The following is a 17,570-nucleotide window of genomic DNA, read 5'->3' on the forward strand; positions in this document are numbered from 1 at the left end:
TTTATTGACAACCAAACACCCAATGACTTTTTGTCCAAAAGCTCTATTGGTATAAGCTCTACTGTTATAAGCTCTATTTAATAAGCTGTACCAAACGGAGCCTAAGACCTTTTTGATTTTGACACCCCTCAATTAAAATTCATTATAAAAACCCCTTTTTAATTGAAATTATTTAAATAACTAAAGATAAACTATTTCATTTCTTATTTTAAAATAGAAATTCAATTAAAATTTTAAATTAATTTTTCTTTTAATTTTTTTTGTACACATCCCATTTCATAATTTATATTCATATTTTAGATTTTAGTTGATTTTTTTTTTTGGGGGGAAATTTATTACTATATAATAGAAAGAAAATAATTTAAGATTTTAATTTTTTTATTTTATAAATAAAAAATTAAACAAAATATTCATTTTATAGTGAAATTTTATGATCAGATGGTTGTTTTTAATGTATGGTTAATATTTTATAAAATAAACTGGAATTATATTTAGGGAATAAAATTCATGAAGGGGTGTTATATGAATATTGGAGGGGTGTCAGAAGCTCCCTTCTTTTGGAATTTATGGTTCCCCGGCCCAATGGAGCTTGAGGATCCGAACCAGCCCAAATGAAGCTTCAGCAGTGATCGATTGGAATGACGAAGTCATCATCTAGAATACAAACATAATTACATAAAGAGCAACTTGTGACTTATGAAAAAAACCATAACTGAGGGAGCTTGTCGTTTCAATCGTCCTCTAACAGCATTTATTTAAATATCTTCATGTCATCTTGTTGATAATGTCTATCGAGACCTCGAATTAATATTTTCTGAACAGATCCGATTAATAATCGCAATATCTCAATCGTAATACATTGACTTAGTTTGACTAAACATATTTAAACAAAGCAAGATCGTACCAGTTCAGAAGTTTTTTAAAAATTAATTGTAATTATAATGCTCATCTTTAATTTTATTTAACGATTCGAAACTTACATGTAACTTGTAAGCATCTGCATCTCAAATGCCCACTGACTCTGTCAAAAACGCATTCGATGTGAAATGAAAGATGGTTGCTCACTTCACTTCACTTGCTCTAACTAAGACTGAAAGGATTGATTTTCTTTTCAGAATTGGTATGCAAAGAGAAAGGGCAGGAGACTTGTCCGCTTGTTTTTTGCGTTTCTGTTTTGTTGTGGCCCTCTGGTCTGGGCCAAACTGCTTATTTACTTTTTAGAGAATTTTGATGTAGGGATTGGAGCCTTTTTGCCTCTTTTGCTTGATAATGATGGTTCACTGACACAGCCTCTCTCCTGTGGACTGGGACCCCACGCCGCACCCACTATTTGCACTAAATTCAAATGATTTGAGCAGTGGCATCCTACCTGTCTGAATAACAGTAGAAACAATGGGCACACTAGTAGCCAAGTGATTGATCACCGCAAGTTTTTTAATTGATCGTTTTTCTCTTATTTTCTTTGCTACCAAAAGTAACCCCAGCCATAATTCTTCTTTGTTCTTTGATTTTCTAGCTACTTGCATTCGCTTTGGATTACAGAATGGGAGAAAAAGAACTCGTTATGTATAGTTTGAAGAAAAATAAATAAATAAATAAAGAACACAAAGGACACCCACTGAATCATTCATTTGGTTTTGTCTGCTCTGGTACAAAAGGCCAACCCTTGAAAGGAAGAGAATCAATAGATACAGGTCAACTGCTTTGATCAATTGTGTTAGTAAGCAACTTCGGTTGTCTGCATCGAGACTCAACAAGTCAAATTTCCCAAGACAATCTAATATACTACAAAGTAGGAACTACGAGACCAAACATCCAGAACTTTCGAGTGAGAACTGTTCTATTCTAGAAGCATTTCCTGTGAACAACAGAAGGCCCAGATTCATCGTAGTCTGCCTTAGTTATGTGTTGATTTTGAGGGAAGACAACTTTAGCGAGTATTGCACCTCCAATCCATGCTGAATACAAGGTCAAATTCTCTGGCATATATTCGGGTGGCTGTAGTGAACTGAAAATTAGAACTTACAGAACTCATATAGAGCAGTCTCGAAAAGAAATGAGGATCATACTGAATATGTTTTGATAAAACACGAGGATAGAAGGCATCTGCAGTTGCTTCTTTTTCTTGAGGAAAATCAGGCAGATGAATAAGTTGATTACCTTCACTAGTGTAGGACGAATAGCTGATGAACATAGGCCGGCTTCTTTCTGGAACCTATCTTCAAAACCTGCAGAAGGCAGCGACACCACCAGTTAATCTTTACATATTTCTGGAATCAAGTGTCTTCCACGAATCAAATGTTTCATTTACTTGAAGTAGAAAATCAGATCACAAGTAAAATGGAAAGCCCATAGAGGAAGGGAAATAAGTGAAAATAACTTTACAAGAAAAAGTATTTACTCATTGAAGTCAATTTTACAAGGGTCAAAAGAATAATAAGTCTCACCAGTCATAGAAGTAGTGCCACCACAGAGAACGGTATTTTCCAGCAATTGCCGATGATTCTCGGAAGAAACTGTTGAAATGGTATGGACAAGCTGCTCAACAATTCCATGTGCCTCCAAACCCAGTATAGATGGTTGGAATAGAGCTTCGCCAACAGTGTATCTCTCTTTTCCAATTCTTATAACCTAAAATCATGTCTCAATAAGTCTAACAGTCAGACATAAAACATTTGAAGATTGTAGATGAAAAGGTTCATCAAGAGTATAGGAAATACATAATACAAATTGCTTGGTTTCATAATGGATTATGGGCCCAGGAATATCCCCATTATCTTCTCATTATGACAATTGTATATTCTAATAGACAAGAGGCCATTCTGAGAATTAAATTTTCTCTAACAAGAATTTGAGAACATTTTTTTTCCCTTTTCTTATGAGTAAAACTCTCCCCCCCCCCCCAACATGAGTAAAGTCTTCTCCTCAACTTTTCAACGGAATGTGTAAAATGGATAAACAAAAGGATGCTGTTGTGTGTGCATCTAACCAAGCAGTCCGTCATACCAAGAAATCCACTTCCCAGTCTACAGTAGTATTTGTTTGGAAGTTTAGCACTTAGCATATGTACATCTAAGCAAAAATGGTAAATTAACAGCTCAGGAGTTTGAGCCATAGTATGTTGAGTAAGATATCAAAAATACAAGATTAATCTTATATCTACAAAATCTTGCTGTATCATTGCTCAAATCACAAACCTGTCCATCAGGTAAAGTATGCTGCTCTATCTCGCATGACTTCTGGGTTTTTTCATAAGCAAGTTCATCTTCAGCACAACATGAGAATTGCTCTTTCAATTTCTCAACATCATAGAGGCTGAGATTCACCGAAGGATTAGTTTTACCAAGTTCTTGCGCAAGTAACTTTGTCAAGTCCATACCTCCAACCTCAAATCTTCTTGAGGCAATGTGCTGAACAGCACCTTCAATTACTGGAGCAATATCTGGTGATAAAGGAAACAATTTTGCATGTCACTAAGGAGCCAAAGAGTCATGTGGCAACTACATTCAATGGAAAATCACCTTCCACTTCAAATTCAGTAACTGGATAGAATATAAGGCTATAGAGTTACAATTTACCAATGTTATCAAAAGAGAGAAAAATCAAAATAGGTGACACAGGTAAAATTATCTATAGAGTTAAATATCAACTTGCACAGATTCTAAGGCTATTAAGGCTCCGTTTGGTACAGCTTATTAAATAGAGCTTATAACAGTAGAGCTTATAGCAGTAGAGCTTATACCAATAGAGCTTTTGGACAAAAAGTCATTGGATGTTTGATTATCAATAAAAAAAGCACTTTTGAACCATTAAACTGTGTAATATTTTGTATATTATATATTTTTAGAAAAGCTCTCTAACCTCTACTCCCAAAAGCTCAAATTTTGGGCTTTTGCTAATAGAGGTAAATTAGCTTATTTAAGCTAAAAAAACTCTACTAAAAAAATAACCAAACACTTTAAAAATTTTTAAAAAGTACTTATACGATTAAATAAGCACTTACGGCTCTTAAATAAGCCATACCAAACAGGCACTAAGGCTCATGGAATTGGGACACAAAATTCAACTAAAGGCAAGAGAAGCATTGAGAAATAGGTTTTAAGGATAACCAACTTTGTAGTTCGTATTAGGCCTTAGGGTTTTCAATACATATGGACCTCCACACCTAAAACTTGGCTCATGAGTGTAATCTTTTCACTTTACATTAACCTAACTAACTCAATGCTAGTTCTGAGCAAAACTAACTCAGTGCTGGTGTCGCCATAAAGTAATATTTTTAAACAGATCCAATGTTCATTGGAATCAAGAATCAATCACTCCTGATGAAGGTAACTTGCTGGTGATTGATATTTTTGCAAGTCCAAGCAGTTTACTACAATTTTAAAAACTTGATGAACCAATAGCGAATCCTTAGTGCACAAATTTAGCATGCAAGAGAGCAATTTTAACAACAATTAAGGCAAATGAATTGAGTAGTTTGTATTGTGGTGAAAAGATTTAAAGCACAAGTGACTAGGCTGATATGACTTGGCAAAAAGATCAAACAATGTTATGCTATCATATTCAAAACTCACTATAACATGCTAATCTTAAACATGTGCACATGCACAAAGTCCAACAGATTAAAAAAAAAAAAGTCATTAGGCAAGATACATTGGTACACATACCAATTTTCCCATGGCCAATATCAACAGTGCATCCTGAGATTCGTCCAACAGCATAAAGAGACAGTACTGCTTGTTCTGAAGAATAGAACCCCGAGATATTAAATGTTTCAAACATCAATTGCACTAGTTGTTCTCTGACAGCCTGAAAAAAGAACAATTTATTAACGTATAGCAGAGAAATACAAAAACCATATCAAACTCACACCATTAATCTATTACAAATACATGAATCCATTGGAATTGACGACCTGCACAACAATTCAAAAGTTAAAACACACAGCAAAGTCTTCATAAGCTGAATGCAACTGACACTATACATTCTGAGCAAACACACCAAGAGTTTTATGCAATAACAAAAATAGGTAAGAAAAATAAATAAGATCATGGTTGTGGTACACCAGTATTCGGAGGTCTTAGCATTGTTTCACCTACACAACTCATGCTCATGGCTATTTCACCACAATTATGAATAAAAAATAAGCTGAACAATGGACCTGCCTCCTGAAGCATAGACTCGCATAATTCTAAAGAAATGGGAACAATGTACATTATGTTTCTTAAAAGACTGAAAATGAACACAAACAAGCTGAACAACTAAACTCTTTTCGGCTAACCTTGGGAGAGCAAAGTGGATCCGTGAACAATATCTGCCCTTCATTACCCTCTTCCCATCCAAGCCCAGCGTACAGAACATGATGCAACAAATCCTCCATGGCATCCCAGTCTCTAATAAAGCCTCTCACAACAGGATCCACAGTCACATCCTCTACTAAAGTTGAATTATCAACAGAAGATGACCCATCTTCAAGCACACGCTTCATTTGGCTAGGAATCACCTAATCAATCACATTTCAAAGAAATTAGCAACATAAAACCAAAAGCAACGATTCTGACAGAAGTAACAAGAAAAAGTTTCCAGTCTTTTCCTGCTTGTTTCACTATTTTTCCCAGCAACCAAACAGAAGATGAACCAACTTCATGCATGCGTTTCACATTTCAAAGTAACTACGCCGTTATTTTTTATTTTTAAGAAAAAAAAAGGAATGACTTTGAAAGCAATAAAAAGGGAAAGTTTCGAAATTTTGCTTGTGAGTTTCTTTATTTTCTTGCACAGAGTGTTACCATGGAGGGAGCTTGGTCTGGGATGGCGGGTCCCGCTTTGAGAAGCTTCGAGCCAGCATCCACCACAGCAGCCTCCATTTTGCTGACGGGCAGAGCTCAGTAATCACCAAAATTTGTCAAAACCCTTCACAGAGTATCTAACTATCTATGATAATATGTGTATGGGATCTGCAACTGCAAAACCCCAAATTAGTAGATTCAATTTCTAGGGTCTTGAAATAAATGTTTAGCGGGCTGGGTATTTTGAAAAATAACTTGTCTCTCAGCTATGGAGTCGGGCTCGGGCACAAGCAAATTAGTTAATTTGGTTTAATTTTTTACACACAATTTTTAACCTTGTTTTAGTTTATTTAAATTTTAAATAGCTTTGAACAAAATTATGCCTTAAATAATTAACATTATGTAGTTTGTTAGTTATATCACAGTTTCATAGGCCACAGCATCGTATATTAATAACATTTTGCGAGTTAATTTGGCATATGCGAAAGGCAAAGGAAAAGATATTAAAAAAGGAAAAAAAACGGAACCTTAGATCAATCAAACACCATATCTAGAGGCAAGTATAATCTTGATAATTTCAGTTTCCTTATGTAATCACAAAAATCAAAATTTTTAATAATAGATATAGAATAGAAAACTAACATCAATTACATAATTATTATTATTATTTCTCACAAGATTTTTGACGCTTCAAGATATAAAGGAAATGCGCTATCTCTGGAAATTAAAATCTTTTTTAGCCTAACCATCCTCCTGCAGTCCTACTTGCCATAATACAAAACTTTTCTCTCTACATATACAAACCCGTGCAAAATTTTTAAGACATTCTTCTTTGCATAATCTTTCTATCTTCAAGTTATCCCAAATGCAACACCACGAATTACCCACCAAGGTAACATTTATTATATATATATTATCTTTTCGGAGTTGGGTATATGCCTTGCAGGCTCTTTACATGTATTTAGTCTTGAATTCTCATTTTAAAACGTATCGATGTCAGCACTCAAAAATTAAAAATTGTTAAATGATTTATTATGTTCATTATTGTTTTGTTTAATTCATGTTTTTAAAAATATTTTTCCAATACTCTCTCTTTGCAGAATTTCACTTTGAAAGTTGATATCAATCACTGCAACGATTGTGTGGAGAAAGCAATCAACAAGTTGAAGAAAATGGATGGTAGTTTCACTATTTTGAAACATTGTAATAATATAACTTACTCTCTCGGTAAATATAATATATTCTTTTAACTATTTTTTTCATAGGACTTCATTCTGTCAAATATGATACAGCAAAAGAGATGCTAAAAGTTTCAGGCAGCATAGACCCAGAGATATTAATACAAAAATTCGATAAGTGGGGCAGAAAGGCCGAGCTTTATTCATTTGACAAAGACTCCCTGCATATTGATAATGGAAAAGGCAAGAATTGTTGTTCAAGCAAAAGGAAAACTCATGGTGTCAAAATTAAAGATTTTGATTCTTCTTCTGATTCCAGTGATGATTGTGATGAAGAAAACTGTGATTCCCATGCACCAAAGAAAGTCGGTAAAAACATTAGCTGGCAGCATCCGTGTCTTATGAAAAGCTCACCAAAAGAAGAGAATCCCATGAACAAGCAAAGTGCAAAAAAGAGTAAGAAATTTTTTGGTGGTTGGTTTGGAAAGAAGGATAAAGCAGCCAAGGCTTCAGGTAACAAGAACACCGAGGGAATTGCGTCGGTGAAGTCTCCGGCAGCCAGTAAATGGCATTTTCCGAGGCCGTCTATGCCAGCATATGGTGTACCGGGGCCATTTGGCTATCCTCCTCCTCCTTATGGTGATCGGAGACTATATCATGGGAATCAGTACCCACCCATGATGTTTGCAAGGCCAATGCGTCCATATTATGGTTATGGGTTGATGCCTCCTCCCCCGTATGGTCTTTACCAGCCAAGGCCTCCGCCTAGAATGAATCCAATGATCCACTACACCAGCTATAGTGATAATTATTATCCTTGAGCTAGAGATGAAGAGTCGAACGTGCCCTGCGTGTAATTGTGTGTGTGTAGGATTTAGCCATTTAGGTTCTTCAGCAATTGCCTTAAATTTTTATCTTCTTTGTTTCATGATTTTATGTGTAATCCAGGACCTCTCTTTTATAGTTCTCATACAGATTAATTTTAATCTTTTATTCGTTTGCTTCTTCATTCGATTTAATTATGATTTTTGAGTAATAAATCTGTGCCCGAGATGAAAATTAACTTTGAATCAGTCTCTGCTGTTAATGAAATCAATTTGCATATTCAAGTAATCAGAAAGCACATTGTAACCCTCAATGTGTGCAACCTCAACCCGGGGTTCTACCCGAGGATGCGGAGGCTGCGTATCTACTACGACCATATTCATGGAACAAAAAGCTTTGAGCTCAGAATTGTAGATCGTCTAAACCAGATTATGTACAAATTCAGTTAAGGCATGGCTATTTCCACAGCTTCAGTGACTGGGTACAAGCACATCTATGACCAACTAAGCTATTAACAGAGGCACTTATATGAGACTTGAAGCATATGCTTCCTTCTTGTTGGAGATATAATAATCGTGCAGATTCCCACCTCCCGCATACAAAGGCATATCATCTAAACTGCAGTAGTTCATATCCATAGAGAGATGGTTACCATTTGCAGGACTAGTCAATTCTGTATCATCCACCGAAATCAAGTTATCTTGCTGGAAACTTTCAGAACTATCATCATCTTCCTTAGCATATGGAGCTTCAACATTTGTCTCTGGTACGTCATCTAAAAGGGCTTCAAAGGGTGACTTCACATTGGAGGTTTCCTCAGAAACAAATTTCACGTCCAGAATTGGAATTTCAAAATCCAAAACAGAAGCAGCACATGAAAATTGAAGATCACGCAGAACATCTTTGTCGGATTGGTCTTTCACAACTTCTTCATTAATGCTAGATTCAGAGTTCAGAACAGCTCCTTCAGAGCCATCATCGGACTGACTTTCAAGAAGCTGGTTCCCAGTCTCACATGCATCATCAGAAATGTGGTTCACTCTGTCACTAACTTCAATATTTTTTTTGTCCTCAGTTGCCACCTCGGGTCTAGACACAGCAACCACTGAGTGGATGATCCATTCCAGAGACTCATCTTTTCCTCCTCCACCTGCTTTCTCAGAGTGGTGATCATCAACAGATTTTGTTGCTTTCATTTCACTCTCTGAATTTGAGGAAGTTGATAGTGACTCATTTGTGCATTCAGTGATATCCACTGCATTGAAACAGATAGGGGGATCAGTAGCTCTTCTACCTTCAACTTCAGGTGAAGATCTTTTGCCACTTGTATTATCCTCTTCAACTGAAAAATCGGGGGCTTTAATTGCGAGAGCTTGGATATATTTGTGAGGCTCGGTCGAAACTGAAGACAAGAATCCGGCAAGTGCCGATGCTAAAGCTTCATCAACTGACATAGCAAGTTTTGGTTTATCATTTGCAGAACCTGTTGTTTCCAGAACGTTATTTTCTTCCTCATCCCCAGCATTTGAAGAAACAGAATCAGTAAGTATGAGACTTGAGTGAGACTGACTATTGTTTGATGAGTCAGCCACATCATCAGCAGGAATTGATACGGTATAACCCTTCAAATCTGATTCAACCACACTATTTTCATTGTTATCAAAGAAGTTATCATCTGATTCATGCCAAGAAAATTCCGGAGCAGAAATTCTTGTGCACTGTAATCCATAATTCTGGGGTTTCTTGGTGAGTTCTTCAAGTTGCTGTTCCACTCTCTGGAGCCTTGCATCAATGCTATTTATGGGCTTTAGCATTCGTTCTTCAAACCTCAAAATGAAATCTTCTATTCTGCTCACTCGAGAAACAAGCTGGTCCAGGACTTTATCAACATGACTGCTTGGTGAATCATGCTTGCATACTGTATCTGAAACTTGTGCAGGCATCTCCATATGAGCTGGTATGCTTGTAGCCTTCACTGGTTCATGTGACTTCTCTTCCTGCTTATCACCTGAGCCAGAATCTCCTCCCTTCTGGATACTGTTAGCAACACTGATTGAATCAGTTTCTTTTGAGTCAAGTTCTTGGGACTTCTGTTTTTCTTTGCTATCAAAAGTGTGATTACCTAGCACTTGACCTGCAGTTCTCGATTTAGATAACTGCACAAGAGCAGGCATAAACATGGCCATCAGAGAACTGCCTGCAGAGTTTTCCATCTGACCCACTCTGTTCTCTGGATCTGAAGGCTCAATGGGATCACCCAGCACATATATTTCATCAACAAATATGCATCCTTTGTTCTGAAGAGAAAGCATCCTGAGAGTAATGGACATGCAAGGTTCTGCATCATTGATCTCTGCTGTAGCCTCATAAAAGTCCTGAAATTTCTTTAGTCAGTAACACAGTATAAAACTGAAAAAAATGTCAATTATGCTGTGTAATTTTGTCTATATTCATTAAGCACCCTTGGCCCACGGCAGAGATTTAGCAGTATTCCTATTGTTGTTTGACGTTTGGATTCCCTTCTCCGATAAAAGGATATAAAAAAGGCCAGTCATATTCGCATATGGCCCACTATAACTATCCAAACCAAAGATGGAACTAGAAAATAAACAAACCCACCCAACAAAATCCGAACAGTAAAACATCATGAAATGCAAAGGAAAACCTCCAGATATTTGAATATAAAAAAGTGCAAATTTAGTTACCTGCAGCCTCTCTCCATGCTTTACATTACCACTTGATGGAGGAAGACTGTTTCCATTATCGAGTTGAGGAGAATCAAGAGCTTGCACTTCAACCCAGCCATCTTCATTGGTGTTTAAACTACTGTCACTTTTGCTTTTGTTTTCATCAGTTTCCTTATTAGCTCCCTTCAAATGCGCGACAGCTTCTTCCAAACTGGGGGCGCAAAGCACTTCTTCCCCTCTAGTAGCAACACCACACCGAACAGTGCATAGATACTCATTGCTACTACCAAGATCAGGTGCATAGTATATCTCATATATTCGAGCGGTGCTCCGGACATATACCTGCCGCACCTCGTATTTTTGGGCAAAAGTAACTGCAGCAAAGTTGTTCATTCACTTGTTATATATACCATTTAACAAAGACCATTCATTTTAACTATCAATTTTGTATAGACATCCTCTAGTGATCAAAAGCACCTTTCAATCAAAAAACTAAACGCTAAAAGCACTCTAAACAATAAAGAAACTTAATGTTAAATATTAATTTTATATAAAAAGCATCTAATTTTGAAAAAAGTGGGTGCTTTCAAGAAAATCAAGATTCAATCCACCACGAACGAAATTTCGCTAATTATTAATTTGATATGAATTGCGTTTAACAATATGCAATTTATTTGCTCTAACTGGAAATTTAAATTAGAAGAAGGAACCCAAAAAGAGAGAGAGAGAGTCTAGGGATTACTGGTGATCTCGCAGGGGGAAGAATCAGGTGAGGGAGGGCGAAGGATCAGAGGGGATTTAAGCGTCGGATTGCTGTCGGTGTTTTGATGATCATCGTTATCGTCGCTGATACTCAGAGATTCGAAAGTGATGGAATCAGCGAGGAAGCCATCGGCCACGGTCCAGTTCGTTTCCGAGCTCCACAAAGTATCATAATTGCTGTTGCTGTTGGCTGCATTTGCTGCTTCTTCTTCCATTGTTTACTCGCTTTGGATTTGCGTGTGTTGTGCGTTATTAATGAATTTTGAGTATTTACGGCAACAGGGAAGACATTGATAAAACTGTAATTATAGCGAATGTTTGAGGAGTTTTATGCTATCGCTATGCACGTGTCTTGTGGTTAGTGGTTGTTGATATTTGCTAAGTAATACCGTAGCTCTAAAGCTACGTTTGCAGCCTATTTCAGTTTTGAGTAATTATTATTATTATTTTTTCTATAAAAATGGATACAAGGTAAGACACAAGTTCAGAAGATAGAAAAATATAAATTTTGATATATTATAAGATAAAATTAATGAATGATTGATGAACAGATGGAGGATGTACGTATCGCACTTTTTTTCCTTTTATTTTTTGGTTGATTTTTTTATTGCATAATTATTTGGCAAATTCAGTAATTCGGAATCTATGTAACAGAATTTTAAAAAATAATAATAATAAAAAAAAGAAACAAGATGAAGGAAGGTTTTGCCTTTTGCATTTATTAAAGATGATCACAATAACTTGTACATTACAGCAATTTCGACACCAAATATACATTGCATAAAATGAAGCAAAGCTCAAAGCTGTTAACCCTTCACTTGTGACAGACTTTAGCAGTAGGCATGGTGACACAAACTGGGGCATAAAATTTCTTGGCTTCTGGGGTGCCTGCTTTTGGCTCTTCTGCTGCCATTGCAATTCCAATTCCAGCAACAGAGCAAACAGATGCAGCCGCTGCAGCAAACATCAAGCCTCTCCTCCCATTCCCATTGCTCGCCCCAACATTCAATCTAGCTTTTTCTCCTTCACCTACACCATTTGCTCCTTTTTCTGCACTTGCAACAACAGCAAGTCTCCGGCCAGCGTTGACCGGAGCCTGGCTGGCGCTGCAGAGGAAGGAGGCCGTCATGGTCAGTGATGCCATTTCCACAGTAGTCCTGTGCTTTCCTTTTCCTCTTGTTTTTGGCTCTGTAGTTAATTTTATTCCCTCGATGGATCAAGTTGGTTCTCACATCCAATCAAAGATAAGTTTGAACCAATGGATTATTGCCACGTAGCTTGTTTCATCCATCTTGTAACCCAATCTTGCTTCTAACTTCTGGCTAAGAAAATTAAGGATCACTTGTTTGTGATTCTGTACGAACCTTTTAGACAATATTGGGGGCATGCGCCATCATCTTGTGCAGATTAGACCTCATCTCATGCACAATGATTGTTGCCGATGGACCGTAGCATAGGTAAGTTCATCATGAGTGAGAGGGCGCATGTATAGTATTAGCATTTTAAATCCAATAGTATTTTACATTTGAGTGTTGAAATGTTTGTGCCATCACACAAGGGTGACAAAAAATATTTGGTTCTGTTCTCTAATATGCTTCATAAATACCGTTACAGTGGGCCAATCAGGCTGGTATTAGAAGATTTGGAAAGAATACATATGAGCTTTAGATTTTATAGCAACTAATGGTGATGGAAATTCAAGTTCCTGTCAAAGCTAATAAGCATACAATACTTCTTGCTCTCTTGCCTTGTATGGAGGAGGAAGCAGATCGTGTACATCAGCAAAAAGATCTTCGCGACCACGTGGTGCCTCCTCAATAGGTGAATCCAAAACAGAGTCCGGAATTGCTACAATGGTTTCCTCAAGAAAAGATTTGACTGTCTGAAACATCAAGAAGAAACACTGTCAAATGTTGATCAAGGAAGGTTACAGAAAATATTCTAGATGAGGCACTTAATTTACGTACTTTGCAAGTTTGAAAAGCAGCATCGGCTTTGCGCTTAAACAGACCATTTCCAGGCTCTGAATGAAAGAAGTGGAGTAGGGGCTGCGGCATAGTATGTAAAAAGTATGTTATGGAAGGAATAACAGCTAAATTTGAATAAAAGTTAAAACACACAAGTCCCACTAGGAGATGACAAGAGAGATTAATAATTTCTCTGTCATGAAATGTAAGGCCATATATAAATCTAGGAAAGAAAATTGAATGTAAGTGTTAACGAAAAGGAAGAAGTGATAATCCAGAATGTTGAACCATATCCCTACCTTCATCACATCCCGGACATGGGGTCTATTATTGCCATATGTTCCAAGAATGGCATCCCCATATACTTGGTATTTTTCAACAACCTAAACAAGAGGAAAAAACATGTCAACAAATCATAGAAATTGAGCAGGTGAATCTATTTGGGAGTCAAATCTACTACTGAACCTGACGTCGTGTCAGTCCACTGCTTGGTGCACCATAAATTGCAGTATCAACATGTCCCAAAGTATACCAAGGACTGCAAAATTCAGTCAACAGATCAGCCACAAGCAGTAAAACATAGGAACGTCTTGATTACATTCCTTCCCAACTTTTATCACTAAATTAGAGCAAACAGAAAATCATTTAATGAACAAGACCAGTTCAAAAGTTTTTGCTGATGTCAGAATCATTCATTATACATACTTCTGGTATGCAGCACGTCCAACCATAACATGGTGAGCACCTTTCCTTAGCGCAGCATTTACCTGTAATGGAAAATGTCTGTTAAGTGAGCACGGAACAAATAAAATAATTCTGTTAAAGATGTGATTAACTCCTCATGAAGGCAATTCCCAATTAGAAGAGAGCCATACATCCATATTAACCATGAACAGCAAATAAATGAAAAGATCAGTGACTCAGCTAGATTACAGAACATGAAGAGGTGGGTGGCATGAACTTCAAGACATTTGGCACTGGTAACCAATGCCAGTATTGGGTTCAGCATCAACTTTATTTTGCACATGATTATAGGTCTCATAGGTCAAAATACCAGTAGTTTGACAAAAGCTACCTCATCAACTGTATTAATGCCTCCATTTAGTGTAAATGTCAAGTCTGGAAAGTCACGCAAGAGGGCATAATAGTACTCATACCTGCACCAAGTAAAACCATATTACATTACATTAAAGGCAGACCTACGAAAAAGGTCAATAAAGAAAAAAAAAATCATCAGCAACCTTCTCAAACGAACCAAACTAAAGCTTAATAAAAAATGAATATGTCTAGCACATACTTCAAAGGAGGAATTGTTCGATTTTCAGCCGGGCTAATGCCATTGAGCAGTGCCTTCCGTGAATGTATGATGAAATGCCTAGTTGGGGATAAAGAAGAGACTTTATAGATGAAATCACCTGAAAAGAGGGCAGGAGGAGGCCGGGTACAAAGCTTAGCACACGTCCCAAAAAAGTTATCAGCAATAAACAGAACTATAGACAAAATCCACTCCAAGCCCAATAGGCAACAGGGAAGAAGATTACAGATTAGTTGGTTCAAGGAATTGAACTAAATTAGCATGACAACAAAGTCATCCATGGGAGACATAATCTTGCAACATAGATATAATTCCATAGCTACCAAACAAAGAAAATTGGAAGGCATTGAAAAGAAATAGGAAAGTGAATATTGTGCAGTTTTGTGCTATCCTCCTATCAATCAGAACCTTCAACCAGTAAAATTAATCTCAAAATGGTGTTTGCATAGATGAACCATTTCAACTAGGGATCCTTCACTTTATACACTAATCAAGGAAGCTACATTATTAACTAACCACGATCCCTCCAATTATTATCCTAACCACTTTACCACTCATCCACTGTCCTATCCATGAGAAGCTACATTTTTTACATGCATGGTTTACTTGGTTCCAGATCACTATGAACCATAAAAGACATGGAATTTAGCAGGAAGCCATCAGCAGATATCCACTGAAAAAACCATGCAGAAACATAAACTGAAAATTCTTGTTCTTTGCTTCTTAATATCTAGCTATTCCATGTATAATCTCTTCTTCCGAAAAGATGTTAATTTTTAAATGAAACAGCACTCTAAATTGTTTGCCTTATACACAATAAAATAAAAATAAAATGACTTACAGAGCTGATTGTACGAATCGTGATCGTCGACACCAATTCGGCATTTGACGCTAACAGGAACATTTGTGTTGGCAGCAATTACTGACATTGCCTCGCCAACAAACTTTTTTTTGTAACAACCAAATGACTTTATGAGAGACCATTCGCAAAGAAACCATTTTATAGTCAGCTTGAAAACGACAATCCAGTCAGCTATCATACCTTTGGATCAAGCATAAGACTAACACCAAAGCACCCATGTCCAGCTACTTTAGGACTAGGACATCCACAACTGGGCATCAGAAAAATCAAAGAAAAACGAAGGCCTGAGTTTAGTGAGAAAAGAAAAAGGAAGCATAAATAAGCTAAAAGAAATATACAAACTTTAAATTGATTTCATCATAGTTGTATGCATTGGCAAGTTCAGTCGCTTTGGCCAGGTTATCCAAGTTACTACCACCAATTTGAAGGACAATGGGATGCTGTTCTGGAGAAAATGCCAAGAATCTGTCCTGAGCAGCGTAATCAAATATATAATATTATACTGTGCACTAGCTACAAAGTAAGTGTTCCAAAATCTCATTAAATAAGGGAACAAACACATCTTGATAAGGACAAGACATTAAATAAAATCAAGTAAAATCCTCCTACTGCTTGCTCAAAGAATATTAAGTTCATTAGCCATTACATCAACAAGTCCCCTTGTGACATGAGCCTACTAAAAAAGAATTAGAAATTATATATATCCAAGGTTCCTCAATACTCAATCTCAATGGTTTCCTAGTTCCTAACATTCATGTCCATAGGCCCAAAATTCCCTTTCCTAATAAATCACAAACATCTAGCGATTAACAAGGAAATAAAAGAACGGTTATTCTTTTAGTTCCCAAAACAGATAAATCATTTTATTAACTTACCAAATTTCCCTGTTGATAAATAATTGTCTCAGCTGCAAGCATCTCTGTATAAAGCCATGCATGTTTTGAAATGAGACGGGCAAGAGTCCTATAATGATTATCTGTCCAGTCCATCATTGGAGCAACACTGGAAATCAAGAAACCAAAGTCACTTCATCTTATTAGAATCCAAAAGTCACTTCATCTTACTAGGATCCAAACATTCAGTAATATAGAGCCCGCAAAAAAATAAAAGACTGCAATCACTTACCTAAACCAAGGAGGGAGATATTGACTAGCAACCATCTCAGCTTTTGTATGCAGTATAATATTTTGAGTGCAAGTAGATAAGCTCCTTGGATTATTTGAATTCTTGAAGAAACTATTTACTGAAAATCTGCGATGTTTTTTCAGGAGAACAGAATCAAATGGAGTAAATGAAGATATCAAAGAAGACCCTGCAAACTTCACCATCCCTCTAATCATACATAGCCTTCTCCTTTAGGTACCTATCCATTAAATAAAACTACATTATACAGAAGCAAGTATAACCTTGCAAAAGAGTCCATGGAGTAAAGTTGATTTACTTGTGCAGTAACCAAAGGCATCAGGGCACACTAAAAAAGATGCTTGGAATTTGTTCACTTAAAAGATCTAGGTTCTAGGATATGTTTGTAACTGTTGTGCCTCTACTTAAGTTTGAAATCATAACTGCTTTTATTGGACCGCAAATGGCTACCAACCACCATTAACTTATACAGTCACAGCAACTATAGATTAAGAACTTGAACAAGAATCCCAAACGAAGCCTTGGTCCCCCACTTTAAGCACACAAAATTTCCCACATAAAAACATCCAAATAACAACTAACATTAACATGTATGTAAGCAAAGAGATTTGAATACAAAATAAAAAATAAAATTGAACAGAAGAACACTATACAACATATGATATATATAAAGAACCTTAATTGAAAAATATACACAAAAGAAGTTCCATAAACATCTTAACATATACGAATTTAAAGAGAGTTTGTAGTAAATGTGAATTCAATGAAGCGAATGAACACAAACTATATAAGAAAATATTTATATATTAAAAGATAAGAGAGAGGAGAGAAAGAGACTAGGGCTTGCGTGAAGGAAGATACGCGCGGCGGGAACTGAATCAACTGATGCTCAAGCTCCGACCGAGGAAGATAAAGCGTTTTATTGTTTTTTCCAGTACAGTATTTTTTAACTGCAACAAAATAATAATATTAAAATATTAAATTCTTTTTTGGGCTCAAACTGTCCGATTGAAATTGATTGGGTCCGCCATGGATCCTAACT

At 36.5% G+C, this 17,570-nt stretch overlaps 5 protein-coding genes across 9 annotated transcripts; 1 reads left to right on the forward strand and 4 right to left on the reverse strand.

Moving 5' to 3' along the window:
• Nucleotides 1-1,588: 1,588 nt before the first annotated feature.
• Nucleotides 1,589-6,103, reverse strand: LOC102615051 (actin-related protein 7). Of its 2 annotated transcripts, none has more exons than XM_006482804.4 (7): nucleotides 5,790-6,103; nucleotides 5,282-5,503; nucleotides 4,668-4,809; nucleotides 3,198-3,442; nucleotides 2,448-2,631; nucleotides 2,161-2,228; nucleotides 1,589-2,008 (listed from the first exon to the last, which is right to left on the reverse strand). In XM_006482804.4, exons 1-7 carry the CDS (start codon nucleotides 5,865-5,867, stop codon nucleotides 1,931-1,933), a joined length of 1,017 nt encoding a protein of 338 aa, XP_006482867.1. In that variant the 5' UTR covers nucleotides 5,868-6,103; the 3' UTR covers nucleotides 1,589-1,930. The 2 variants fall into 2 exon arrangements, with proteins under 2 accessions (XP_006482867.1, XP_006482866.1); XM_006482803.4 differs by having other exon boundaries at nucleotides 1,589-1,998; nucleotides 5,790-6,099.
• Nucleotides 6,104-6,873: 770 nt separating this feature from the next.
• Nucleotides 6,874-7,971, forward strand: LOC112498957 (heavy metal-associated isoprenylated plant protein 36). The gene is made up of 2 exons (XM_025101061.2): nucleotides 6,874-6,968; nucleotides 7,055-7,971. Exons 1-2 carry the CDS (start codon nucleotides 6,962-6,964, stop codon nucleotides 7,786-7,788), a joined length of 741 nt encoding a protein of 246 aa, XP_024956829.1. The 5' UTR covers nucleotides 6,874-6,961; the 3' UTR covers nucleotides 7,789-7,971.
• Nucleotides 7,972-8,174: 203 nt separating this feature from the next.
• On the reverse strand, nucleotides 8,175-11,525 carry LOC102614746 (uncharacterized). Its single transcript, XM_006482802.4, has 3 exons — nucleotides 11,222-11,525; nucleotides 10,498-10,853; nucleotides 8,175-10,167 (listed from the first exon to the last, which is right to left on the reverse strand). Exons 1-3 carry the CDS (start codon nucleotides 11,454-11,456, stop codon nucleotides 8,317-8,319), a joined length of 2,442 nt encoding a protein of 813 aa, XP_006482865.1. The 5' UTR covers nucleotides 11,457-11,525; the 3' UTR covers nucleotides 8,175-8,316.
• A 409-nt stretch (nucleotides 11,526-11,934) lies between these two features.
• LOC102614461 (photosystem II 5 kDa protein, chloroplastic-like) lies at nucleotides 11,935-12,560 on the reverse strand. Its single transcript, XM_006482801.4, has one exon. It carries the CDS (start codon nucleotides 12,383-12,385, stop codon nucleotides 12,056-12,058), a length of 330 nt encoding a protein of 109 aa, XP_006482864.1. The 5' UTR covers nucleotides 12,386-12,560; the 3' UTR covers nucleotides 11,935-12,055.
• Nucleotides 12,561-12,710: 150 nt separating this feature from the next.
• LOC102613387 (uncharacterized) lies at nucleotides 12,711-17,500 on the reverse strand. Of its 4 annotated transcripts, none has more exons than XM_006482799.4 (13): nucleotides 17,366-17,500; nucleotides 16,511-16,636; nucleotides 16,261-16,387; nucleotides 15,728-15,855; nucleotides 15,566-15,635; nucleotides 15,365-15,467; nucleotides 14,506-14,623; nucleotides 14,284-14,365; nucleotides 13,914-13,975; nucleotides 13,674-13,746; nucleotides 13,508-13,591; nucleotides 13,209-13,289; nucleotides 12,711-13,123 (listed from the first exon to the last, which is right to left on the reverse strand). In XM_006482799.4, exons 2-13 carry the CDS (start codon nucleotides 16,543-16,545, stop codon nucleotides 12,956-12,958), a joined length of 1,131 nt encoding a protein of 376 aa, XP_006482862.1. In that variant the 5' UTR covers nucleotides 16,546-16,636; nucleotides 17,366-17,500; the 3' UTR covers nucleotides 12,711-12,955. The 4 variants fall into 4 exon arrangements, with proteins under 4 accessions (XP_006482862.1, XP_006482859.1, XP_006482863.1 ...); XM_006482796.4 differs by having other exon boundaries at nucleotides 16,511-16,748; nucleotides 17,366-17,493; XM_006482800.4 differs by having other exon boundaries at nucleotides 17,376-17,477.
• Between the last annotated feature and the right edge of the window lie 70 nt (nucleotides 17,501-17,570).

The sequence above is a fragment of the Citrus sinensis genome, chromosome 4, assembly GCF_022201045.2.
Source record: "Citrus sinensis cultivar Valencia sweet orange chromosome 4, DVS_A1.0, whole genome shotgun sequence".
Taxonomy (NCBI): domain Eukaryota; kingdom Viridiplantae; phylum Streptophyta; class Magnoliopsida; order Sapindales; family Rutaceae; genus Citrus; species Citrus sinensis.